The sequence below is a fragment of the Heloderma suspectum genome, chromosome 2 (assembly GCF_057233095.1).
Source record: "Heloderma suspectum isolate Gila_16-S chromosome 2, 16-S_ref, whole genome shotgun sequence".
Lineage (NCBI taxonomy): Eukaryota > Metazoa > Chordata > Lepidosauria > Squamata > Helodermatidae > Heloderma > Heloderma suspectum.
This window is the reverse complement of record NC_139459.1, coordinates 259839291-259865676: the sequence shown is the minus strand read 5'-3', so window position 1 is coordinate 259865676 and position 26386 is coordinate 259839291. Positions and strand designations below refer to the sequence as shown.

Here is a 26386-nt window from a genome sequence, read left to right as displayed (position 1 = left end):
TTCCAGTTATTAAATTAAACATGAGCATTTCAGGGAAATATAGAGAAAACCCAACTGTCCTTACATAAAATCTAAATGGAAGTTCTTTTATTTAAAGAACATTTAAATTGTGTGTGAGTGTGTGTGTGTGTGTGTGTGTGTGAGAGAGAGAGAGAGAGAGAGAGAGAATGAGAGAGAGAGGAACTATACTGTGCTTGCTTAAAACCTACCTGGAAATTATATTATTAATTTAAAAATACATATGTTAATTTCCTGAGTGTAAAGTATTTTACAATAATTGCTGTCCTGATAACATGCTGAGGGTTTTAAAGTTCTTCATATTAGAAATTCGTTGTTAGTGAGCATCCTCCATAGTCCATGCACAATTTTAGAGCAAATACTAAGGCTTAAGCAAGTTTACACCATAGACTTAAAACATACAATTCTTGACAGTGGACTGCATTATTTGATGGATCCAAATAACTTTGTTTAGGACTGCAGTACCACTTGGAAGCGAGTCCCATCTCTATTAAGGGTACTTACTTTTTAAAAAATGTGTCAAATTGGGATGCCAGTCCCACAATATGCTTAAATCCAAACAAAACTCTTAGAAGGATCAAAATACTTCTTTCCTAGAAATAAAACAAGTACATACAGATTGGCAGGTCTGTTGGGAATATGACATCCCCCACCCTCCCCTGAAACAGCTGTATACCTCTGTATAAGCACCTCTGTGTCAAGGTTCTAAATTTGCCCCTATCTAATTTGAAAATAGATCAAGATCATGGCAATTTGATATTTTTAAGTTGGGAGAGGGAAAAATGGATAACTTTCATAGCAATCTAAACACACACAGGCACATACACTTGTATAGTCCTAAACATACTCTAGGAAATATATCCCACTAAATTTGGTGAGACTTACTTTTGAGTAAACATATTTAGGATCAGGTTGCACATCTATTTCTGCTAGCATTTACTGCATTGATAATAAGGTGTTGTATAAACTGGTATTATAGTGAAAGGTGTGTGTTTTCCTTTGGCGTTGTCTTTTTTAAAAAGTGTAGTTAAGATAAGAAAGTGTTCCATTTTAAATTTCCACATTGTCCTTATCTTTTGTTTTCTTCTTGCCTATCCTTCCCGCCCCCGAAACACACACACACACACACACACACACACTTCCCTCCCCCTCGACTTCTGAACAGCTGGATCAGGTACTAGTACTAGTATTGGGGAGAAACAATTGAAAAAATGGAATATGACCTTCTTCTGTACCTTTCCCAGTGGAATTGTCATGCTATTGAAGTCCGTAGGAAATCCACCATTGGTTGTACACTGTACGAAGATCAGAGCCCAGCTCTGTGCATTTGTAATAGGAAGTTGCTTATCCCGTTTAAGTGTGCATAGGATGGCAACTCATCGCTTTTTTAAAGGATCTCCTATTTCAGTGCCTGGTTTACATGTCGCTGAATGCTGAGGATGCTCTTTGCTAAAATATAGCTTTACGGAAGTGCTTATAAGACATTTGCCGCTGCCATTTTGCAGCAGTATCTTGGCATCCCGCCTCACCTGCGGGGCTTCCTTCCAACTACTCTCTGGCATGATCGGCCAAGCCTAAGCACTTTGATCTTGCATTTACTTTGGTGAAAGGGAGTGAACCACACGCTTAACTTTCCGCAATGAAATGAGTGGGACCTTTGTTTAGGGTGGCAGTACAGGCCCCTAAGAGGGGTTATATTGCGTGGAAATAGTGGGGTTTGAATTTTCCCAGTTTACAATTGGGACCAGCAGTTTGGCGGGGGATGATTCTGTATATTCCAGATACAAACAAATGCATTACTCTTTGGCCAGACATTTCCAAGGCTCTCCGTTCACGGTGTGTTTTGTTGTCCACACAGATTATATAATGGAACTGGGTCTGCCCAAGAGTATCCCTCCTTATGTGGATTTAGGTAAGACGGTGTCTTTTCGCCTAGAGAAATTCGGAGCAGGCTGGCGGGGAGGGAGAGGGAGGGGGTATTCCTGAGTATTAGATCCGCGACGCTTTTAATATTCTAGTAAAGTCAGATGAGCCTTTTGTTGGACGGATTCCTTGAAGGCACTAATTGAAACTCGTTTCTTTTATTTGCTCTCCGCCTCCACATCTGTAACCCTGCGTGTGCTGCTGATTAACTTCGCTCCTTCCCACCACCACCACTTTAAGAGAATATTTGACTCTCTTCCTCCCCCTCCCGCCTTACCTGGCTGCCTCTTGTGTTAAGATAAGGCGGTTTGTTTGTTTGTTCCAGTACAACTGCGAAAGCATCTCACTCTTCACTCTCGGCCTTGAAAGATAATGAAAGGAGCTGACACGCCAGCTCTGACACGCGTCGATGTGGAAGTATAAAGTCCTGTGGGTTTCTTACTTCCATGGAAGCGTATTTAGGAGGGGACTGTTATTTGGGCGCGCTCCTGGACACAGTTCACTCCAGTGGGGTTTAAACCGGATCCGTGTTGTAGCACAATCGCCGACTGTGGGGCTGACTTGCCATAGTGTTTGAACTGGGTATTGAAGGGGGAGGGTGGAATCGTTAAACAACCCCACTATATAAAACTTCCTAGCGCAAATCTGCACACCGATCCGTGTCTAAATTCAGCCGAGTAGGATTTCAGCCGATTTCGTTGTTAGCTTCGGTTACGGTTAGTTGACTTGTGGATCCAGCTGCCTGGATTGTTTTTGTTTATTGGGCCGAGGGTTTGTGTGATACAGCCGAAGTTCGTGAAATGTTTATAATTGCAATTACGAATCTTAACCGTTGATACTTTCCTGAGCAGAATCCTTGGTTTCTCCATTTATTGGGGGGGGGGGCGGGGAGGAGAAAGAGCTGGATCTCCACAAAGGTTAATTATTTGTCTGATTTTGTCGTTTGGAACAGGAAATATCCTGGCTTTACCGGGCTACAGAGTTGCTCTGAGCACATTAAAAGCACTGTGCATTATTAGAATACTTCAGCCGTTCAGGAAATGTCCTGTTTAGGGGAAATGTGTCCCCCCCCCCCACCATCAAAATACTGCCAGCAATTAAGAGGCTGCTCGAATGAGACAAGGACAAGGAGAGGAGGTGGAAGACCGGGGGGGGGGGGGCGGGGTGTAGAGCTAAAGCCCAAATGGAAACATAATCTGCAGCTTCTTTTTCAGCTTTGGGAGGTTTCTAACCAACGAAGGAGGCTGGTTCTTGGGCCTTTGATTACGCTGGATCAGAGACATCGCTTTAATTCCACACACAAAAAGGCACACCGAGTTCAGATGAAGAGATGCCCTGGGTAACATGAGCAGCCTGGTTAACAAACTCCTCTGCCCCTTTCTCCATCAATTAATCTGAAAAGCATGTTCCCAGAGGGGGCAGGCTAAGAAACCATATTATAGTTCTTTAGCCTGCCTCTCCTGACGATTCCGATGCTTCTCCTCTTCTCCTTCCAATCCCCCCAGCCCGGGGGGGGGGGACCTTCTACTCTGTAGATGGCCAGAGACCTATTAAGAGGACTACAATCCGCAGCTCGTTTGCTTTGGGATCCTCTTAGGACTAACAGAGCTAGCTGCTTTGGCACAACCAGCCAGTGAGGCCTAAAGGTGAAGTGCACGTTTCCTTTGAAGTAGATTCTATTAAATTCACTGTGCCTTACTCGGGAGTAAACATTCATGGGCTCGAGCTGCAACTGACGTCAGAATGCAAAATGCTCCAATGCAGTGAGTGCCCAGCACGAAAATAAACCCCAAACCAATCAATAGCCGTGGTGCAGAGGGATTCTAAGGGCGCAATCCTATACTTGTTTAGACAGATAAAAGTCCTACAATTCCCAGCATTCCCTAGCCATCATGATACTTTGACATGGCTGGCTGGGTAGTGCCAGGAGTTGTAGGACTTTTTTCTCTCTAAACATGGATAGGATTGTGCTGAGGACTGCAGCCTTAAGCAAAGCTTGAAATCAAGGAACTGATGCCGTCCAGCCCAGTTTCACCACTTTTAATATTAAGACCCATCGAGTGAGCTGAACGCTGAACTCTTCCCCTAAGAACAGTGTGACTTTGGCAACAATTCTGTGCCCACTCCCCTAGAATTAAGTCCCATTTATGTATATAGGATTGCGCCATTAAATGTGCCTAAGCCTGGATCGTGCATACCCAGATGTGTACAGAACCGGGGTGTAAGGCTGTAGTTATCAGCATATCAACATATTTACTCGTATTTATGTATCACCTTGTATTTAGTAATGTACCTGTATTTGAATTCCACAACATATGGACTTATATTTCAATTCCACATCCTACTTTGTTTAGAATCTGGGGGAAGATTGGAACCTTAGACCGCTTCCTTAGAAGCAAGCTCCGTTTCAGTGAATGGAATTGGGAAGTAGGAAGTTGTCAGACAGCTGGCCCATCTAGCTCAGTATCGTCCATCTACTCCAAATGTTTTGGCCTACAACTCCCATCCTGCTCAAGCCCCACCTCTTCATGCAGGCTTTCCTGACTGAGGGGTGACCCAGCCAGTATATTTATAGTCAACCAGATATAATTTTATTGTACTTGTGTTGTTAGATTTTTCTGACTTTATTATTTTTGTTAACTGCTTTGATAGTTCACTGGAAAGTGTCATCTTTAGTGTCATATATTTAATGATAAATATGTGTACTAATAATATTTTACACAATAATATTGTATATACTAATAATATTGTGTATTAGTAATTATCATTATAGCCATTAATATAGAGCTGGCTAGAGCTGATGGGACTTGTAGACCAAAAGATCTGGAGGGCCACAACTTGCCCACTCCTGGGGTAAATTCTAACCTACGTCCTCCTTAGAGTGGGCCCATTGTAGGATGGGACTTGAGTTAGTAATGAATAACTTAAGCCCCATGCATTTCAGTGGGTCTACTCCAAGTAGGATTCGTGTTGGATTTTACCCCTGATCTTAAGCCCCATGCATTTCAGTGGGTCTACTCCAAGTAGGATTTGTGTTGGATTTTACCCCTGATCTCCCCTGACTAGCGAGGAATCCATAGGGTCCCAGACCGGAGGTCTTTCTCAGCCCTACCCCAAGATGCCAGGCATTGAACCTGGGACCTTTTGCGTGGAAAGCATGTGGTCTACCACTGCGTTAAGGCCGCCCTTATCCAGACTTTCTGTACCTGCCTTCCCCCGGCCCCCGGGAAGAACCTGCTCTGAAATGGTCCCGTTTCTGTTCCCCGTGAATGCGTTCACGATGCGGACGCCAGAGAGCCCGGCACTCTGTGGAGGGCGCCGGGGGAGGCCTGAGCGAGAGCCGATCGCCAGCCATTGTGCTTTGGCGGCCTTGAGGCCCGGCGGCCTCGGTCAGACAGGCGCGCTCCGGCCGACCGGTGCTCGTGCGCCAAGCGGAAACCGCTCCGAAGACTGGCGGGGGGGGGGGGAGGCGGAGGTCCCTTTCTTTCCAGCTTCGGAAAGCGGGGGGGGGGGGGCGGTGAGAGAGAAGGAGACTAGCCAGGGTTCCGGCAGCCAGTTGCTGCTCTTCGAAAAAGCCTTGGGGTGTCGTTTGTATCTGTCATGAAAAATTAAGCTTTCGCTTTTTTAGCCCAACTTTTTGCCAACTCTCCCATCGTTTCGTTCGGGGCCGCTGCTCTAATATTAAAGTCCCAGTATCTGTTTGGACAGTAATATATTAAGGACTTTGCATTCACGGGGCTCTCGGTGACTCATCCCATTACAGTCAAAGCTTCATCTGGGCTCCACACGTCCAAAAGTAAAACGATGCTCCGGTACTTGTGTCCCAGAGAGAGGGTGCCTTTTGCCATGTCTGAATGAGACAGGCAGACAGAGTGAGTATTTGGGGGAGGGGGAGAGAGAGAGAAAGGCTAGGTGGTCCACGCCCATTTATTGAACTAATCTGGAGTTTCTAGGTTGAATTTACCCACTTCTGGAGCTCAAAACTGGAATGTCACTTGAATAAATAGATCGCCCAGGGGCAATTTTGCAGACCCACCTCCCAAGCAAATTCGTAGGAGTGTGTCGCTGTTATTTTAAAAGGGGACACGGAAAGAGACCCTGATGGGGCTAAAGCAGAGCTTTTGCCAAGCAAAGGTATCGAGGCAAAGCTAGAAGGAGATTGGGGGGGGGGGCTCCGCGGTCCGATTTTTTAATGGACCTTAATGACGGGCTTGGGGGAGTTCCTGAATGCCGTATCTTCGAGTTGATCGTTCGATTTGAAACGTCCATTGGGTTTAATGAGGAAGGAGATGAGCCTTTCTCGCATGTTTCGATCTTGCTGCTAGCTTTGTACACGCGCAAGAGGAAAAATGTCCCTCGTTTTTTGTTTTGGGGGGGGTTGAGGGGGGTGACAAGGAGCCCCTGTAACTGTCCACGTTCTGCTCCTGAGCGCTCAAGCACTGGTGCCTGCCTTCTGTTCTTGGACCTCTGGAATACCCGCGAAGTGCTGGTCCCTGTTTGGGGCCCCGTTAACTTGGCAGTGGCGATTACCATGCAGTGGCGGGTAGCTGACTAGGGATCGCCCTCTGGACTTGAAAGCCTCCGAGGGAAGGAAACTGACCCGCGGTCTTCTGTCGCTGGTTCTTTCTCCCCACACACCAAGCAAATCGCTCTGGCGGTTTAGCTCTGCGTTCAGTTTATCCCCTCCATACAATCCTGTCGGGGGGGGGGGGCTGCTTCGGAGGTCCCGAACCCAAAGAAGCGCGATCCTATCGAAAGAGGCCCTTTCTTGTTCCTTAGGATGCCTTCCAGCGCCAGGCCTTGCGCGCCCCTTTGCCTTGGCACCTCCGCCGTCGGGGATTGGTTTTTATTTATTTATTTCCTTCTTTATTTATTAGCAAACGGCTCATGGAGCTGTCTTATTGCCCCACGTAAAATATAAAATGCTTTATAAAATCAGCCTGCCCCCGGACTGCTGTCGCGATGGCGGACGCTTAGGGGTGCCTCGAGTAGACACGGGACTGGGCGCTCTGCACGGGACTCTCCCTCCCCACTCCCCCCCGCGAAAAATCCGCCCACGCCGCCGAAAGTGATGGATTCGCTTCCAGGGGGAAGGGCGTCGATCTCCCTTTCGCATCAGCCGCCTTTTAGTCCAGGGGCCAGTGGCGGCGGTGGGGGCGGGGACCGTCTGAGAAGCGGTCTTGAGTTGAGGGGATCTGTGCCTTCCAGGGGAGATTCGAAGGCAGTTCGCTGTGAGGACTCTGGGCAAGTGGGATAAAGAGGAGCCGTCCTGATAGGCGCCGTTAAAATAGATCGGACTTCGATAGACACAACACACGCTCGTTTTGCCACGCAAGTCGGTTGCAGGCCATTTGGGAATCTTGCGCGGCCCATTCATGACCTCCTTACTCCACAGCCTCACAGATTCGATGTCATCCCCCATCCTAAATTCACTTCCCTTTCCAGCAGAGGAGCTTAACATTCGGATATTCATTCAGCCGGCTTCTTTATTGATTTGGTTTGAATTGTACTCCGGCTTTCCACCAAAAATGGCACTCAAGGCTTCAGTGGGACTTCCGCCCCGATCTGACCTACACATTAAAAAATTTAAAAAGCCCTACCCACCCGCCCGCGCCCCAGTGAATAGAACCTATTTCCACGGATCAGCTATCAATCGCAGCTTGAAGGAGGTCGGGAATGGGAGAGTTCCCTTTGCTTTTAACCTGTTTCATCGTCGCTCTGAGCTGCAATCCTATGCAAGCTAGTTGGGGAGAAAATCCCGTTGGTCTCGGGGGCGGGGGGGGGGCGGGCTTCTTTCCAAAAGTGGATAAGATCGGACTCCGCTTCTCTCTTTGTGGCCGGCTGCTGGTGAAAGAAGGCGCTGTGGATCTGCAGAGAATGTGTGTGCGGGAGGAGTTGTTGTTTTGTGCGGTTTCGTCGGTTGCGAAGGTGGGGGGAGGGGGGCGTCCTTCGGCTCTGTGGCGTCGGATGTGAAGTTGTTGCTGTTGTTTTTATATGGGCTCATTTAAGTACCTGTAGGCACAGCCAAGAGCCATGACCAACCTCTGTGAGTTTTCGCCTTCAGTGGGGTGTGGGTGGTGTGCCGCTCACCTCTCCTGCGAGACCTGGTGCTTGAGTTCTGTGTTCTTCTGTGTGAGCGCTTGCATTTAAACCACATGGTCGTGGGAGACTTCATGTTTAAATAACCTAAGATCAACAACTTCTGCGCGTGCCTCTCTCAGTTGGTACATACCCTGCATATAAATCGGATCGTGTTCTACAACGTCAGAGTGTATTATTGTAGATTTCCATAATTGCATTATTTGCATCCTGCAGTTGTAACCGTGTGTGCGTGTATAACAGTAAAAAACTAGTTAATCCGAATTCGGCTTTAAACCGGTTTGAATTTAGTCGGTTTAAATCCAGTACTGCCATTTAACGTGATGCTGTATGTGTTGTCTGTGGGCAACCCTGAAATAGACATAGATCTGTACCTCTCCCGCCCAAAAAAGGCTTAAGAAAAATATATGCAGAAACAAAAAGTGTACAAAACATATAACACTACGGAGGTTAAGTATAAAATATTAAGGACGGAGGAGGATTTCCACAGATACAAATCTATGCGAGGTTATATGTAAATATAACAGATAGGAAAATCAGTAAAATATTAAGCGTTAACTCATGGCCAAAAAAATGGGGAGGAGGAGAATGATTTGTTTACAATTTAATGCTAAGGTCAGGAGAGGCGTTCAGTGGAATTCTAAGCAAATTTACTAGGGAGTAAGCACTCACTGAGTTCAACGGGACCTGAGGCTGAGTGAATATGCATAGGATCGTGCAGTTAGGTATGTGTCTAATTCTGCTATTAAAATAAATGGGATTTAAAGTGGATCGTGCCCCACATCTAAAGGGCCACCCGATAATGTTGGACTCCAACTGCCATCTGCCCCAACCAGCATGGCCAATGGCAAGGAATTATGGGATCTGTAGCCCAACAACATCTGGAGACCCACAGTCTTAAGATTATGGGTGCAATCAGTGAATCGTTTACCCCAGGATGTTGCAGATGATTTTACCATGGGCTAAATGGACTTACTTTTGAACAGCAGGATATGACAGCTTTTCCTATGAGAAAATACAACATTAAAATCAAGGCTGCTGTTCTAAACCAGTAAGTTAAGGAGTATACCGATCCTATGTATCTTTCCCTGTGCAGAAGTCCTAGTAAATTCAGCAAGGGCCGAAGGGTTCGAAGGCTTCCTGTCCTTTTCCTCACTTGACTTCCCACCGTCAACATTTAGACTGTAAAGGCACAATCCTATGCATGATTAGACAGAAAAAAGTCCTACAACTCCCAGAATTCCCCAGCCAGTATGGGGAATGTCTGGAGAATTCTGGGAGTTGTGGAACTTTTTTCTTTCTAAACATGCATAGCATTGCACCCTAAGGTACTCAGGGAAGGATCTTATTTATTTATTTATTTATTTATTCCTTTATCCCTTTTTTGTGTATGTAACTCGCAGAACGTTGAGGGCACTGTATAATATTATGAATATCAACCAACGGGCTTAATTTAAAGTGTACAGACAGTTCCTAATAGAGAATTAAATCATTTGGGCCAACTCATGTGCAGTTCAGTGATTTATCCTGCCTTTCAGTTTGTATTTCCCCCTCTTCCCTTCCATCTTCTCTGTTCCCCTCTCCCTTCTTCCCTAGTCGTACCGTTGGAAGAAGCATATATTGCCCTCACGGAAAGCAATGCCCTGCCCTAGTACGTCTATTCAGATAGAACTTATCTCCCCCCTAGAGCTGGAAAAGACCATTGTTCCTTCTTTTGTTGTCTGGAAGAGGAGAGAATGGGTGCATTATTCAACGCCACACAACGCTTCATTGTCCTCTGATAAAGCAGTTACACATTTCCCTCAGAAGTCTTAGAGCGTCTTTGCTTAGGTATGCAGCACACAATGGGCTCTAGCTCATGATGCTGACGGAGGGGCGGGGGGGGGGGGGACCGGCCCCGGCCCCTTATTTCAGGATAAGGAATCAAGAATCATGTGTCTCCTGGCCGGAATCCTGGGTGTGCTCTATACTCTGGACTGGTCTACCAGTGGAAGCGATGGAGAACGCTGTCTCGGTTTCATCAACCCGCAGGATGCCTGGATCCGCCGCAAGATGAAATTGTCGAAAGTTACAATTCTGTATACGCGGCAACATGCCCCATGGCTTACTTCTGAGTATACATGCATAGGATTAAACTGTAAGCCAGCCTTCCCCAACCTGGTGCCTTCCAGATGTTTGGGACTACAGCCCCCAGCATTCTCGACCATTGGCCATCCGGCTGGGGATGATGGATGCTGAAGTCTGGAGGGCACCAGGTTATTGAAGGCTGCCCTAAGCCTTCCCCCATGGCTCTGTCTTTCCAGCGTGTGCGTGTGCGCTCCTTCATTAACCAACTGACCTCGTTTGGACACGTTCGCAGGCCGATCCTATGCATATTTATTCGGACGAAACGAAGTCCCACTGAATTCGATGGATTTTACTCCCAAACAAGTGTCCATAAGGCTGCAGCGTTAATAAGTAAAGCAGTTTGGGCACGATCCGTTGTAAGTTGTGCACTTTCAGAGTATCCTGGTGTCCTGCAGGAGAGTTTCTCACTGAAACCAAAGGGACTTATGAAATTTCGATTGTACTGTGCCTGTTTTCTGGACAGCACAAGACTCCTCGCTAGGGCGTGGGGGACGCCCAGCCCGGGCACAGAATGCTTTGCGCGAGTGGACGGGCCCGGGGTCCAGTTCAAGTCCCATTTAAATCCACCTCTTTAAGGTCGATCGATGGCATCAGCCGTTGATTGCTCTCGGCCCTCTTCCGGGCGTCTAGGATGTCTCCAGACCAGCGTTCCCTGTCCTGTACGCTTGAGGTTCACGTGGCCGACCAACGCTTTGCCCCATTGGAATCAGGGTGGACCGACAGGGGAACCCCAATCTTACTGAAAAGTCTATGAAAACAATTCGAAAGAAAGAAAGAAAGAAAGAAAACTGCCGTGCATAAACGTTGGAGATGCCCTAGGAACCTGCCTTCCATGTCAACGTGCCTTAAAAAAATACTAGTTCATTATAACAGGGTTTTCCTTTGGAATTTGAGAGGAAACGGTGTCACTTACAGTTTAACGATTTTCAATAATTTATCGGCGAAACACGAGTCTGTTTAGCACTAATAAACCTGCACAAAATCCGCCCGGGGGAACTGGGCGGGGGGGGGGGTGGAGAGTCCAACATTGGGCTGCCTGGTGGCTTTAGAAGTCAGTTGCGTCTGGGCGTGATGCAGGCTAAGTCCAAGTCAGTTTTAAAATGGTGCATAACAACAGTTGCAGTAATCAGCTATTTATTGTGGCTTAACTGGTCGGTGGATCGGACAGTTAAAGATAGATAGATAGATAGATAGACAGACAGACAGACAGACAGACAGACAGACAGACAGCTTCTTTAAGCAGCAACTACCACGTTTAACACACACACACTTCGAGGTGAAAATATGATTGGGGAGTGATCCGTTCTGGAAGTCGGCGGGCTTTACGAAAACCTCCGCTGAATTTCAGTCTGAGTTCTGCGGTAGCATTCCAAGAGCTCTCCACACTCTAACCCCAATGGGGCTGCTAGTTTGAAGATTAGCACATATTTGAGAACTTGGCTGCTACAAAAGGAAAATACCTTGTCGGAACATGTATAGGATCGGGTTGCCAGCCTTTTCAAGAAGAAGAAGGCGCTTGGTCTTTTTCTTACACACAGATCCTTTTAAAGAGGAGGTGGGGGAAACATCTTTGCAACCATTCCGATGGCACTATTTGGACACAGAGCAGCAGCATGCACAAACCCAAAGCATATTTCACGCATACCGCTTTTAAACCACTACCTCCCACGATTGTTCTGCACGTTTGAAAGGTAGAATGCCTTGGTATCGCCTTCTGTTTTGTTTTTGTTTTTTTATCGATTGATTGATGGCCAGGTAGGAAGTTTGATTTACAGTCACATTTCAACCTTCCTGCGTTTGTTGTGAACAGATGCTTCCTATCTGGAGCACATTTTCAGAGCCCCACTCACACCTATTTTTCTTCCCATGGAATTGTAGGCGTTTGGGAATGGTTTCTTGTCACATTTGACCCTGTCCTCCATGTAGGGAAAGTCGGGAGGGAGTTTAGTCAATTTCCCAACGGAGATTTTCATAGCTCTGTTCTGTTGTCCCGTGAAACTAACAAGGTCTGGACCACGGCTTGGATTTTAAAACGGTGTGGTCCCGTTGTCACAGGATCAAGGTACTCCATGCCAAACACACTCACTATGAATTAAGTCCCCTTAGAATTAATTTCTGGATGTCTCTTTAACCATCATTAATAAATTAAAACAAAGAACCTGGAGATTCGAAATTTGGGCATCAATTCTACTTGTATTAAAAATCAGATTTTAATCTGAGTAGTTCCCTATAATGGAGTGTCTTTCAGTCTGATCCCAGGCACGGGCAAGAAAGTAAGTCTTATGGATCCCAATGTCACTTACTTCCAAGTAAGTTTAATTACAGCACAATCCTATGCATTTTACTCATCAGTAAGTCCCTCTGTGTTCAACGGGTTTACGTCCCAGTAAGTGTGTTTGACTGCAACTTTGGAGCGCAATCCTATGTACGTCTACTCAGAAGTAAGTTCCATTGAGTTCAATGCAATTTACTCCCAGTAAGTGTGTATAGGATTGCAACCTAACTTAATATTTGAGGACCCTCTTTCTTGGTATCATTGTTGGAAATCATCTACAGATATGCATTGCTTCTGGGGACACGTTTAATACCGGACCCTAAGAACATTACATGAATGTAAGTTCCTAAAAATAAAAATACTTCCTCCCATGTGCAATTTAGTCAAGAGAAAGGTGCCGGCATTAAAATGTTTGAGATATTACTTATAACGTGGTAGGTGTGGGAAGTAAATAGTTAATCAGAGTAATTTTGGTTTTCAGTAGGAAGGTTACAGGAATTTCTTAAAGCAAACAAACCTCAACCTCTAAGGAAAACTAGAACAGAGTTCCACTGACCTTTGTATGGCTCTGACCCACAATCTGGTAAAAAGGGACTGGTTAATTGTTTTATGCCGATGTGACTGGAGCTGCATAAACTGCACAACCCAAGTGTTCTGGCTTAACTGTTTGGGAAATCAGCTTGAGCGCGTATGTTGTTGCCATGTGTTGCGTTGTTTTCAGCCTGTTCCCCAAACCTGTGTCCAGCCCCAACCGAGATAAACCGGCGATTACTGTGGTTATTATTAATTAATGCTCAGCCATCCTTCAGCCCCGATCTAAATACATTTACTCCAAAGGAAGACCTGCATGGATTTCAAGAGAATCTACTTCCATGTAAACATAGATCAGAAGCCCAGCCTGCGGCTGTTTTCTTGGAAGGAATTCGCTCGGTATTCCATCATTGAGACTTGCTCCCACGTAACCGTGAATCGGATTGCATCCGAAATCTTTTCTTAGCATTTCTCTTTGCTAGGTGGAGCACGATCCTAAGCACGATCCTAAGCACGATCCTAAGCACGTTTCGCAGAAGAGAATCTCCACTGAGTGTGCATCGGTTTGAAGCCTTCAACAGGGAAGGCGCTATTAAAATACAACCTGATACACCTCCCTCCACCACCACCCCGCCCCCCAGGTTAGGATTCTCCAAGTCCCGCTCCTGCAGTATCACTTCACCGTCTTTAGTCCGCCTTCACTGATGTGCAGGCTCAAATCCTGGACATCAGCCACCACAGCTACTGTGCCCGTTTCCTTCTCGTTCCCTGCCCTCCGGAGTCCTTGTCCAGGTTCACTGCCATCCTTCTCTCCCCCTCCTTCTGTTCATCTGTCCGACAACTTCCCAAAGGCCGCAATCCTATGCATAGTTAAACATGCATAGGATTGTGTCCAAAACCTCTTAAAACCTCTTCACTAAATATGGGCCCTACATCTCTCGCCCACTCCCCCACCTTGGTCTAATATATTTATTTGATTTATACCAGCCTTTTCATCAAGGAAATGGTGCCCAAAGCCTACAGTTGTTTTATAGTTGTTACTGTATATATAATAACCAAACAGCAACCGCACAACAAAGTGGCACCAGTCTACACACCTTCGTGTAAGACGTTTGTATGAAATTCAGAGCGGAAAATGAAAATCAAACTAGGAGTGCAATCCTATGCATGTTTAAACAGGGAAAAAGTCCTGCAATTCTCAGCATTCCCCAGCCAGGATGGGTTTCCTGACCTTTAACGTTCGGTTCATGCCATAGAACAGCCTTCCCCAACCTGGTGCCCTCCAGATGTTTTGGACTTCAACTCCCATCAGCCCCAGCCAGCATGGCCAATGGTCAGGAATGCAGGGAGTTGAAATCAGCAACATCTGGACGGCACCGGGTTCATAGAACAAATCAGACTGAATAAATTAGACTGAAGAAGTCAAGGTTGAACTTCCACTGGACAGGGGATTAATTTTTAGCCTGTGACGTCAGGGCCATTCATTAAAAGACTCTGGTGACATCACGTCTCCATTTACAGTTTCTTAATGTAAAGTAATACGTAGGGGAGAAAGAGCATTTAATTAAGGATGAATAAAAATAACCCGGGAGGGGCGAGGCAATAAAAACGCACTTTGAGTTCAAGCTTTTCATCAGTTATGGTTGGATACGTAGTACACATATGCAAGAATAACTAGGCGTAAGCTTGCGATTTTATATTCTGCCGGTAAAATGTCGCTAACGTGGATGAGGTGTTCCTTGTGGTCTGGAATGAGAGCACTACCACATACGGTAAAGTCAGACTGGGAATAATCTGTGGCCACTCCTTCGCAGACATCCCAAATCCCACACGCTTACGCTTTACACGGCCACCATCACGCCTAATTAAAACAGAGATCCTGTGTGGCTGGGCATACTTCCCAATCATTTGACACCTTACTTACTTGCAAATCTGTTTGTCCGCTCTTCTGTCTGAACGATTGCGATATTCCCACTGGTGGATGAAACGCATTTCACAACACGTAAGAGCTACAACCTCGCTGGATTCTCACACAAAGAAAATAGCATGAGAGTACACACACACACACACACACACACATATATATATGGGAAGGCAGGATAATGTACATCGTTTTTAATCAAATAAATAAATAGGCCCGTTAAACTTGTATTCTGCAATGCTAATGTTGCATTTTTAATGAATTGTTGTGAACCGCCCAGACAGCTTTGGCTATGGGGCGGCATAGAAATGAAAATAACAACAATAACTGCAATCCCGTGCCTACTTAACCTGGGAGTACGTCCCATGGAACGCAGTGGGATTTACTTCAGAGTAGACATACATAGGATCGCACTGTCACCCGGTGAAATCCTGTAATCGCAGTCATGATTACTTGGAAGAGAAATCCCAATGAAATCAGCGGGGCTTACTTGCGAGTAAAAGGTTTCGGGATGCCCGCAAATAAAGCCAGGACATTAGGCAGGCTTACCTGGAAGCGGGTTCCAGGGAAAGCCAAAGACTCTCTCCCGAGTAAAAAACGTTGGGGATCGGTGCTGGTAACGTGTAATATGCGTTCCCTGTTACAACAACCCCGTTAGGTAGATCAGTCTGACTATGGGGGGGGGGGGAGCGAGGCCGCGTCTGCGAGATTCGAACCCGCGGCCACTTCCTGGCTCGCTGCTCGCTCGGCTGCGAAGCTCCAGTCCAGCTCCGCTTTGCTGGCGAGGGCTGCAGGGATTGGTCGGGGTGACAATTGCAGGCTAGCTCTACGGCACTCTGCTAAAGCTGCTAACCAGCCGACGGCGGTCGCGCTGCTGTTTGGTTTGGACATTTCCTCCAAGCCACAAACCCGAGGCTCCGACGGGAGGTTTCATGGAAAGCCCGGATCTCCCTCTCCCTCTCCGCGCGATGGAAAAGGCTGCGTAACTCTTGACAGCTCGGAGAGGAGAGAAAGCGAGTCCCTCTGGTTCCAGGCTGCTGCCGCCTCCGGCTGCCCCTCCGCACTCGGAAAACATGAGATGCTGCTGACACGGATCAATTTGAAAGGCGCCAGGAGGGAAAACGGGAGCCCGGCACCGGCTTGGTTGTTGGGACCCTTTCGGTGCGATTTGGCGAGAGGCCGATTGTGGGCGCCTCTCCTTTAAGGGAGGGGGGGCAAACAACAGGATCTGGCGTTTCAGCGATATAACCCATCTCCCGAGACCGGCCGCCTTCACGTGCCACTGGAGAGGGTAAAAGGAACCCAGTTCAAAATAAAGGGTAAAATCCAACTGAAGTTCTGCTTAGAGTAGACCCATCGAAAGGAATGGAACTTACGTTAGTCATGACTAACATAAGCCCCGGTCATTTCAGTTCTAAGGAAGAACTGTTGGGTTTTACCCATAGCTTTTCCACTCGATGAAACCATTGTCCACTTGACATATGGGCCTATTAAAGTCAATGGGCCTATAGCATAGCAGACACCCCCACCCCTTCCCAATATATCTGTATCCCTGGCTGCTGGGGATTTGAGGATTTCACAGACTAGATCTTGCATCTTTCACATCGATTTCTCTACAGTGAAAAGAGAAGGGGTAACTCTTTTCAAGAAGTGGATTATTTGGAGAATGCATACATTTGAGGGATAAATGTAGCAGTCAATGAGAACGCTTTCCAGGCAAATAATAGTCCCATTCGGGAGAGGGGGGGTGTCTAACATCGCGATCCTGAACATCTTGTCTATTTATGACCTTTCTACGTAAGTAAGCTGCACTGGATGAAATCGACAATATTTCAAATAAATGCCTTGGGGAGGGCAGAGGTGTTGAGCAGACACTGGGTAAAATCCAATGTAACTCCTGCTTAGAGTAGACCCATTGGAATGAATGGGATTTAAATTATTCATGGCAAACTGAAGACTCATTCATTTCAATGGGTCTACTCTAAGCAGGAGTTACATTGGATTTTACCCAGTGTCTGTTCAACACCTCTGCCCTCCCCAAGGCATTTATTTGAAATATTGTCGATTTCATCCAGTGCAGCTTACTTACGTAGAAAGGTCATAAATAGACAAGATGTTCAGGATCGCGATGTTAGACACCCCCCCTCTCCCGAATGGGACTATTATTTGCCTGGAAAGCGTTCTCATGGACTGCTACATTTATCCCTCAAATGTATGCATTCTCCAAGTATGTATGCAATGTATGCAAGTAGGGCTTATGTTGGATTTTACCCATTGTTTAGAGATGAGGAAAGGGTTTTTACATATAAAGTGTTCAGGCCGCCAACGCGAAGTCGGTCGGGTGGCAACTAGAAGGACAAGAAATGGCTGGATCGTCCCGTTTGGCACTCGGGTACCGCCCGAATTCGCTGAGGATCTTCGGACAAGCGAAAATCCTTGGTCGCTCGCTCCTACAGAAACGTGTGTTTAGAGATACTATGTATTCTCGTCTTAAAAGTCACGGCTTCCTGCAATGTACTCTGGGGACTGTAGTTCTGCTGATGAAAGAAATGCCTAGCCACCTTACAAGACTACAATTCCCAAGGTATCTTGGGAAATTGTAACAATTTTCAGAGGGTCAGCCATGTTCGTCTGTGTTGCAGCAAATAAAACTAAGAGTCTTGTGCTACAAGATACATGGTTGGTATTGGTTTAAATTGGTTGGGAAAGTGCAGCAATTCTACAATAAGGCCAGGGTTTTTTTGCCATCGGATCCTATTGGTCATGATTTTAAAGAATCAGTCCGTAGCCTCTGGAAGTTTGTTCTTCCTTGAGCTAGTGACTTTTGAAAGGGAGCGCAGTGGATCACTTAAAGAAAGCAGAATTACCTTGACTAGCTAAAAGATCAGATTCCACCAGGACGATCAATCTTCCAGTACTGAATCTGAAGAAAAAACTGCCAGCATTGTCAGAAAGGTCAGCAGCCTGCATTGTAGCATATTAGCAGCCTCAGCCCTGCCCAGGGAGTGGGGCAATGGCAGACTTTGCCCTGGACCCCTGCAAAGCAAGGCCTTCCTACCTCAGCTCCTGTGCAGATCACTGGCCACAGCCATGCCACATTGCTCACCACAGCCCCTCGCATGGGCCTGGTAAGGTTGGGGACCCCCCTGCCACCCCCTACATCTGCCTCAGACCCCATAAACCCTCTGAGTGGCCCTGACCAGCCTGCCTGGGTCTTAAGATCTTCTGTAGAGGCTCTTCTCTGAATAACCTCTTTAGCAGAGGCGCATTATGTATTTTCACAAAGGAGAGAGCTTGTTCTGCAGTGGCACCTCAGCTTTGGAACACCAAAAACTGCAGTCTTTTCAGGGCCAGATTAAGACCTTTCTAGTTACCCAGGCATTTTGCAGGAAATCTCACTCTGTTATTGTGCTTTACTCCACCCTTCCCCGACCTGGTATCCTCCAGATATTTTGGACTATGTCTCCCAGCAGTCTTGATCATTGGTCATGCTGCCTGGGGCTGATGGGAGTAGAAGTCCAAAACATCTGAAGGGCACCAGCTTGAGGAAGAGTGCAATCCCCTATGTTTTAGGGTGCAATCCCCCATGCTGGGTGGGGGATGCTGGAAGTTGTAGGACCTATTTCTGTCTAAACATGCATAGGATTGCACCTTTAGTCTATTTTTATTCCGCTTAATTGGTTGCTGTATTCTGTTACGGTCATATGCCGTTTTTATTATATTGCATTTAGATGCTTGTGTGAATATTTTTATTCACACTTTTCCATACAACCCTGGAATACTTTCTATGAAAGATGGTTAAGAAATAATATAAATAAATACAGCAATGCTCTTTTAACCAAAGCCTTTGCTTCTTTTGTGGGGCTACAGTACAATGCGCTGTGAAAGGTTTTAAAAGCGCCAGAACACCTGTCCCCACCCTAGTGCTCTCCACATGTTTTGGACTATATTTCCCAGCATTCTTGCCCATTGACCATGCTGCCTGGGGCTGTTAGGAGTCAAAGTCCAAAACATTGGGGGGGGGGGGACCAGGTTGGGAAAGCTTCCCTAGAGAAACTGTTGAGGGAGAAAGGAACAACTCAACATTTTCTTGATTCTTTTCTCTCTCTCTCTCTCTCCCCCTGTTCTAGGAAATTGAAGTTTTCCCACTGTCATACCTCCCCTCCTCAAGGAATTGTGGGAATTGCAGTTCAATAAGGAAGCCTGGGAACAATTTCTATAGATGCATTCTCACAGTAAAGCTAAAGTTCCCAGGATCCTTTGGGGAAGACTTAAAAAAAAATTAGATCAGATTTATGTCTGTAATCCAGAAACTGCAATTTATAGAAAGCCATACTCCACCACTTTTTGACAGACAGCTGCTTATCGAAGGAACCTAGGAATGAAAGCCTATTGATGTTAAAAGCCAAGGAAGCAGAAACTATTAGTCTCACAGCTAATGCACAAGTTCTCCAACAGAGGTTTTCCCCATGTCTACTGAGATCTTTTTTAGCAAGAAATGCTGAAGAATGAACCATGGGCCTCTGCATGCAAAGTATATGCTCTATCACTGTCCCCTCCCCAGTACCTTTATTAAGACCTACTAAAAGGCCACAAGCTTTCAACTTCAGCAGAACTCTTCCCTAAACTAGATGTCAGGCAAAAAAAGCCGGAAAGGTGGTGGTGGTGTTGAGAAAAAGATGATGAGAGAATCCCAGTCTGCAGCACTTTGTAACAAACTGGGGCTTTTTCATAATGCCCAACATCTTTCTCTCTCGTCCTCTTTTGTTTTTATTTTATTTTTTACTTAACCTCCAGCCTGACAAAGAGTTCTGCTGAATTCAAAAGTTTTCTTTATTTTGCAATGATGCTGTTGTAATGTAATAAAGGTATTCGCTATGGTCACTTTTGAATAAGTGTAAAGATGATGGAATTTGGGCTGCAGGTGGTTTCCTTGTCCTTTGTACCTGCCCAAACCAAATTCCCTGTTCCACCTACAACAGTGGTAGGCAACCCCATGCTGTCCAGACAGTTTGGATTACAATTCCCATAATCCCTTACTATTGGCCATGCTGGCTGGGGCTGTTGGGAGTTGTAGTGCAAAAACGTAGAGGGCACCATGTTGCCTACCCTTGCTTTACCGCTATTGCAGGCCCTCTCTCCTTTGCCACACATGGGACAGACTCCTGCCACCCACGCAGGATGTGCTGATCACATCCTGCAATTCAGCTCCTTTGTTTTACATTCAGTGAAAAAATTAGTTATGGGTTTCCTCCACCCCCAAGAAAAGAAACTTCAAAGTGTCATTACTTGTTCTGTGGTAGTTTCAGTGAAGCCTGTTGAAGTTTGCATTGCAGTAAATGATTTGTAGCTCTCCACTTTAGACATTTATTGGAGACTGGGATTTTTTTAAAGAAGATTTTGCAATATACCTCATGTTTAAACATGGTGGCTCCAGGCTGCAGTCCTGTTCACACTTGCTTAGGAGTAAGTCTCCTTGAATTCAGTGGGACATGTCTGAATAAACCTGTTTATAGCAGCCTCAGCCTTCTGGAGCTCTCTAGATGTGTTGGAATACAGGTCCCATCATCGCCATCTGGCTGGCTGGCTAAGGGTGATGGGAGCTGTGGTCCAACACATCTGGAGGGCACCTGGTTGGGAGATGTTGCTGTATAGGCATATTTCAATTCACACCCCAATGAAAAGAAAAAGAACAATCTGGATTTAAACAAATTGACTTAGAGGGCCGTTATAAGTACATTCACTGGGAAGCCTTTCCTCTAGACTTCATCAGTATTTATTTCAGGCAAATGTTAATTAAACCCTTAAGAATATGACTATGACGTACAGTGAATATTAGACCATAGGAAGCTGCCTCATACCAAGTCAGGCCATTGGTGCCTCAAATTTTGCGACTGCATACTTTCAGTGGCACTTGCTTTCATGTACTGTGTGTGTTTAATATGAGAGTGAAATAATCCTAACTGTGGAGGATATCCCTCTAATATTTAACATACCTGGGCTGTGTTGATCAGACTACAAGCTTGAAAATGTGTTCAGTGTGACAACGTTCATAAGAATGGGGCTCCAGACGCAGTTGTTTCTGGCAGTGTCTTTGCCCAGGGTAGATGTTCTAAATCACTCTTCTCTAACTAGTGCCCTCCAGAAGTTTTGAACTCCCATCAGATCCAGCCAGCATGGCCAACGGTTAGGAATGCTGGGGGCGGTAGTCCAAAATGTCTGAAGGGAACCAGGCTGGGAAAGATTGTTCTGAATTGCGTTCTAATGCTAGGAAATGTCTAGAAGTTTCAGATTTAATACAAGGGCTTGTCTGAGAAAGTATGGCCATCTTTCCAGGACCGTAACTCTTTCGTCAGTATTGACAGGATCTGCTGCTTAGGTGGTGGGAGGAAGACGCTGAAGAAGGATTGCGCTTTGATCCAGAGTTGTTAATCAAACCTGTTGCTCACACCCCTCTCTAAGAATTTCCTGTATTCCTTCTTATCACTTGAGGGTGAAAAGATTATAGACCTCTGCTAGTTAACCTTCCTTTCTGAATACACCACATATGCATAGCCCAAGGCCTGCTTTGCAGGTGCTGCAAGTCACTTATTCTTTTGTCGGAGTGCTTGAGCTATCTCCATTGACACCTACCGCGTTGAATTGGTGTCAGGGGCTGTGTAAGCTTTTCTAGTGTTGTCTCCTTCGGGCAAGATAGGGTCTGATAACAGGAACATGCAGCAGCAGTCCTGTGGCCACCCAGTGTGCAAGGCTGGGAATAAGATGAGGTTTGAACAGTTTGCTCCAGCTCTTAATTCAGATGAGATCTCATGACAGCCATTACACCAGGTTCTGCGTGTTACAATCACATGCATGGGTATTTTGCTGACTGCAAAAATGCTAGGTCTTTGGGCCATTAAAGCCATCCAAATTGGTGGCCATCTCTATACCATGTGCATTACTTGGGCTGTGAAATGCACTGCTAACATTTCACACACACGTGCCCATGTCATGCTTTGCAACTGCTTCTACATTCCTGATATGTTAGAACGACAACAACAAAACTGTTTGCCCCCCCCCCGATTTAAAAAAAAATAATACTCTGAACATGTGCAGTTTTGCATTTTAAGCTCATTTAAACCATAGCACCACCATGACTACAGGGATAAAATGGCCTTTGCTTCGACTGCCCTCATCACCTGCTGCTCTCTGGATGGTCATTTGGGAGGCCCGGACTTTGGCCCCAAGATCCAGCCCTAGCTGCACCACTGTTCCTGACTACATGAAGGGTTTTTCTGTGTAAGAGATAAAGCGACTTGGCCTCCTTGATATACACTTGAGCCTGAGAGCAACTGCTCTCCTGCCCTCGGAGCCTGATGCATAGAAATGCAATCCGCTACATTAAAAGTAAAAACCTTACAGGGTGTTTCGGGCAAAGGCTGATAATGGCCACATGAGTGAGTCCCATTGAACTCAGCAGGGCTTGTTTCTGAGTAAATGTATGCACAGGCTCGGACTGCAGATCGCAGTGAAATTGTGAGGTCGGTGCCTCAACCTTATTTATTTTATTTATTTTATTTATTTATTTCATTTCTATACCGCCCAATAGCCGAAGCTCTCTGGGCGGTTCACAAAAATTAAATCCAAGCAACACACAATAAAACAATTTAAAATATACAGAGCATTAAAACCACACTATAACAATACAACCACAATAAAACCTAGCAGCAGTGCAGGAGTTTAAAATACAGATTTAAAACAGCAAAGATAAAAATTTAGAAAGCTAAAATGCCTGGGAAAATAAAAAGGTCTTCACCTGGCGCCGAAAGGAATACAATGTAGCGCCGGAACATAAGAGCACTGCTGGATCAGACCGAAGGCCCATCTAGTCCAACATTTTATTCGCAGAGCTGCCAGCCAGATGCTTAGGGGAAGCCCACAAGCAGACCTGAGAGCAACAGCACCCTCAAGACCTATTGGGTTGAGTACAGACATAGTCGTGCTTAGAGCAGACCGCTTGAAATCAATGAGACATAGGTTTGAGCTAACTTAAATCCCATTGATTTCAAGGGGTCTGCTCTATGCCTAAGTCTAGGTCTCACCGACTGAAAATCAGCAGAACTTTCTTCTGAGTGGAGTCTGTCATCCTGCCACGTCTCTGTTCCGTCCAGCGCCTATCTAATGGTGTGCTTAGGATCCGGGTGAGAAACTCTTGGGAAATGCCAAATTTCTTGGAGAAAATGCCACATTTGCACATCTGCTGCACCTGGCAGCAGAAAACCAAACCGGTTTCATCTTGAGACCGCCTCCCTCGTCATCATCAATCCGCCTCTGAGTGCCTAGGAATTCAGTCCCGTCCAGTCCAAGAACAAGGAAGAGTAGTTCTTGGTGCACCTTGCGGGCGAGCACGTGGATTCTGGCATGAGCTTGAGTGAGCTGGAACGCATTTCTGATGAAGTGCATCTGATGAAGTGGTGGACTCGAGTCCACACAAGGTTGTGCCACAGTAAATGCGACAGTCTTTACAATGCTCTTTCTCTTGTTGAAATACAGACGAACAGGGGTGCGCCACGTTCTGGGGGGGCGGGGGACGGGGGTGGATCCATCCAAGGTAGCATCCTTAGGACTGGAGTCGCCGCTCCGCTTCCTTTCCCTTCTCCGCATATCTATGTATTTATTGCTTCATACCGCCTTTCCGGGACCAACCAAGACGGTTTACAAAAATTCAGAAAACATAACCTCTGCTGGTTTCATCCCCAACAACCCGCCCGCCCACCTTCCCTTGTTTTACGTTAGATGCGTACCAGGGAGAGGAAGCTTCACTCTGTTCCTTCCTCCTTGAGTTTCAGCCAGGCAGGCGAAGGGGGGGCGCTGCCACCTGCCACCGGACGCCGAAATCTGCCTCTTCCGGGGCTTTTGGACGTTGGGCTGGGAAGGGAAGGGGGTGATTTCAACACTGAAGACTTCTAATGGAAAAGGAGAGCGACGAACAGGCAAGCAGGCCCTCTGCTTCTCAGTGGACCGCCCCTAATCCTGGGAGAGCAGATCGCGAGAGCGCTGACCTCGTTTAGAACTTGAACACACCGATCATAATGTAGTGTTCTTTTGTTCTCTCTATTAAAAATAAATGAATCTAATAACATTTAAATTAAAAAATAATAAGCGAGGAGGAAAGGTTAGAAAGTGCGCCGATTTATTGGGTCTGTATTCATTTCCAAAATGGAAATAACCACATCCGCTGACCCGGAAGCTGCCTCCCCCAACCTTACATGTGGGTGGAGGCTTTGTGTGGTTGCTGAAAAGCGAGGAGAAGGCCCTCTGAACATGCTCAGGGGCATTCTTGTTATTTCGCACACTCAGTTTGTTTCTGTAGCAGGGCTGAGCCCTGACACAATTAAGAGCGCGATCCTATACATGTCTACTCAGAAGTAACGACCACTGACTTCATTGGGACTTACTACCAGGTAAGGATGTACAGGATTGTAGAGTAAGCCCTGGCTTTATTGAATTCGAGAGAGTTACGCCAAAAGCACCGCATACCCCAAAGAAAGGAGTTCGTTTTCCAAGTTTCCACAGCCCTTTTGGCCCGCTGACTGCTACCAGCCTTCCTCAACTTGGTGCCCTCCAGATGTTTTGGACTACAACTTCCATCAGCCTCAGCCAGCATGGTCAGGAATGATAGGAGTTGTAGTCGCTGGAGGGCACTACAGTCCTCTGGAGGGCACCAGGTTGGGGAAGGCAGGCTGCTACAGACTGATCGGGCTACTCTGGGGAAAGCCGTATCAATGCGATCTGGCTGGGGAATCCTGGGAGTTGTAGGACTTTTTTCTGTCTAAATTTCCATAGGATTGTGCCTTTAATGTGCTGAAGACAGAAAGAGAGAGGGTAAAATGTTTCCAAAGATACTTCTTTCGATAACATCATCAACAACGAAGAGTTTGGTGTGTGAAAATGTGAATGGGTGTGTGTATGTGTGTGCGTGCGTGTGTGTGTGTGTGTATGAGAGAGAGGGGGGAGGGGGAGGGTTGACGGAGGCCCCTGGCCCCACCCACCAGCCCAGGCCCCGCCCACAGCCAGGTTTGGCCAAGCCCGCAGGCATGCATCCTCACTGCCCATCCGCAGCCGCATGTGACTGACCCTCTGGGGCAAAAAGACGGTCCACCCCCGCCTTAAAGACTAACAAATCTGTCATGGCATTCTCTTTCATGGACTAGAGTCCATTTCGCCACATGCATGAGGTGTTATCGTTGGCAGGTGCGGGGATGGGGATTGAAAGCTGTGAGGTCAAAAGGATTTTAAGAAAATGTCAGAGTATTTTCTTGTTGCAGGAGGTTGCAGTATTCTGAACGAGGGGTGCGATTGAAGGTCTCTAACTTGCTGGCTTCTGAAACGAGGACACCCGTTCAGCTCTATGGAGCGGCTCGTTTTGGAAATTAGAGAGGCCCTTTCGTGTTTTCTGCGGGCTTCTGACGTGAAGTTCGGTGGTACAGTTTCTGGGTCCATTCTGTATGGAGCAGTGTGGCAGGATGTTCTGAATTTAGGACCAGTCCTTTGTAAAAACAAGGGCATTTCATGAAGTTCATAAAGGGCACATTACGATGGTGGAGCTCAGATCACCAGCTATCGTTTCACACCTTTACCACCCAGGCTTTTCAAGTTAGAAGGATGCTGGATGAGCGATAATAAAGCTGGGTTAAAGAACCATGGACTTTGAGAGTTTGCTAACCGAAACTGGCTTCCGGGAGGGGGGGGGGTGTTCTTCTGGAAAACTCCACTCCAAGGAGAATCGTTCCGTTTTCTCCCCCAAGACAAACTGGTATCCTTGTCTCTGACATCAGCACAGGCAAATATTTTGTCGCTTTAAAGTCCAGAGGTCGTAGATTTGAGACTGAAAGCGGGGGGGGGGGGATGCTGGGGTGTCTCTCAGGTAGCCACAACGAGATCCTTGTGTTTTATCAACAGAAACCCATAATGATTATGATGGCAGAGGATATGGGTGACTGACAAGGCATTTGGTTCAGCAGATCCGCTCCGCAAAGTTGCAGTGTTGCACCGTTAAGATGCAATTCTGTTTCAATCCGAGCCTAAGGAAGAGCAAACTGTACATTTATTTACAGCCCCAAATTGGTTCCGTCAAATGATCTAAATGCAAACTGCTGGGTCCTGTTGACCTCAATGTGCAGACGTGGATTTAAGCAGAAATGGGTTGGATTTTATTCCCCACTTAACTTGGCGGCCCCAGATCCCAAGCAAGACTCTGGTGGCGACAACCCACTTTCAAGTCTCTTGGCACTTGAACCGACTTTGACACTTGACTCCGGAGCGTTCCTGGAACAGACCGCAGAATTCCTATGTCTGTCCTATGGAGCGACGGATTTGTATATGGAGAAGGCAGTCCCGAGTTCTCTTGTCTAGCAACGACACAGGGGTCCCTACCACACTGGAAGCTTGTCCCTGTGATTTACATAGTGTTTACAAGATGTGTGTTTAGGATCCGAGCCTAAACCAGCTGA

At 46.4% G+C, this 26386-nt stretch overlaps 2 protein-coding genes across 3 annotated transcripts in view; one reads left to right on the top strand and one right to left on the bottom strand.

Moving 5' to 3' along the window:
* LOC146354464 (uncharacterized) overlaps positions 1 to 1469 on the bottom strand; it is a 145905-nt gene extending 144436 nt beyond the window's left edge. Inside the window, exons 1-2 of one of the 2 annotated variants that reach the window (XM_084838938.1) lie at positions 1254 to 1469; positions 523 to 611 (exon numbers count right to left, since the gene is read on the bottom strand). In XM_084838938.1, coding sequence (XP_084695064.1) covers positions 523 to 611; positions 1254 to 1274 — 110 coding nt within the window. In that variant the 5' untranslated portion in view covers positions 1275 to 1469. The remainder of the gene's footprint in view (positions 1 to 522; positions 612 to 1253) is intronic. The other variant, XM_084838937.1, reaches the window with a different exon arrangement.
* The window catches only part of PITX1 (paired like homeodomain 1), a 50091-nt gene that overhangs the window by 1987 nt on the left and 21718 nt on the right, over positions 1 to 26386 (top strand). The window lies entirely within an intron of this gene.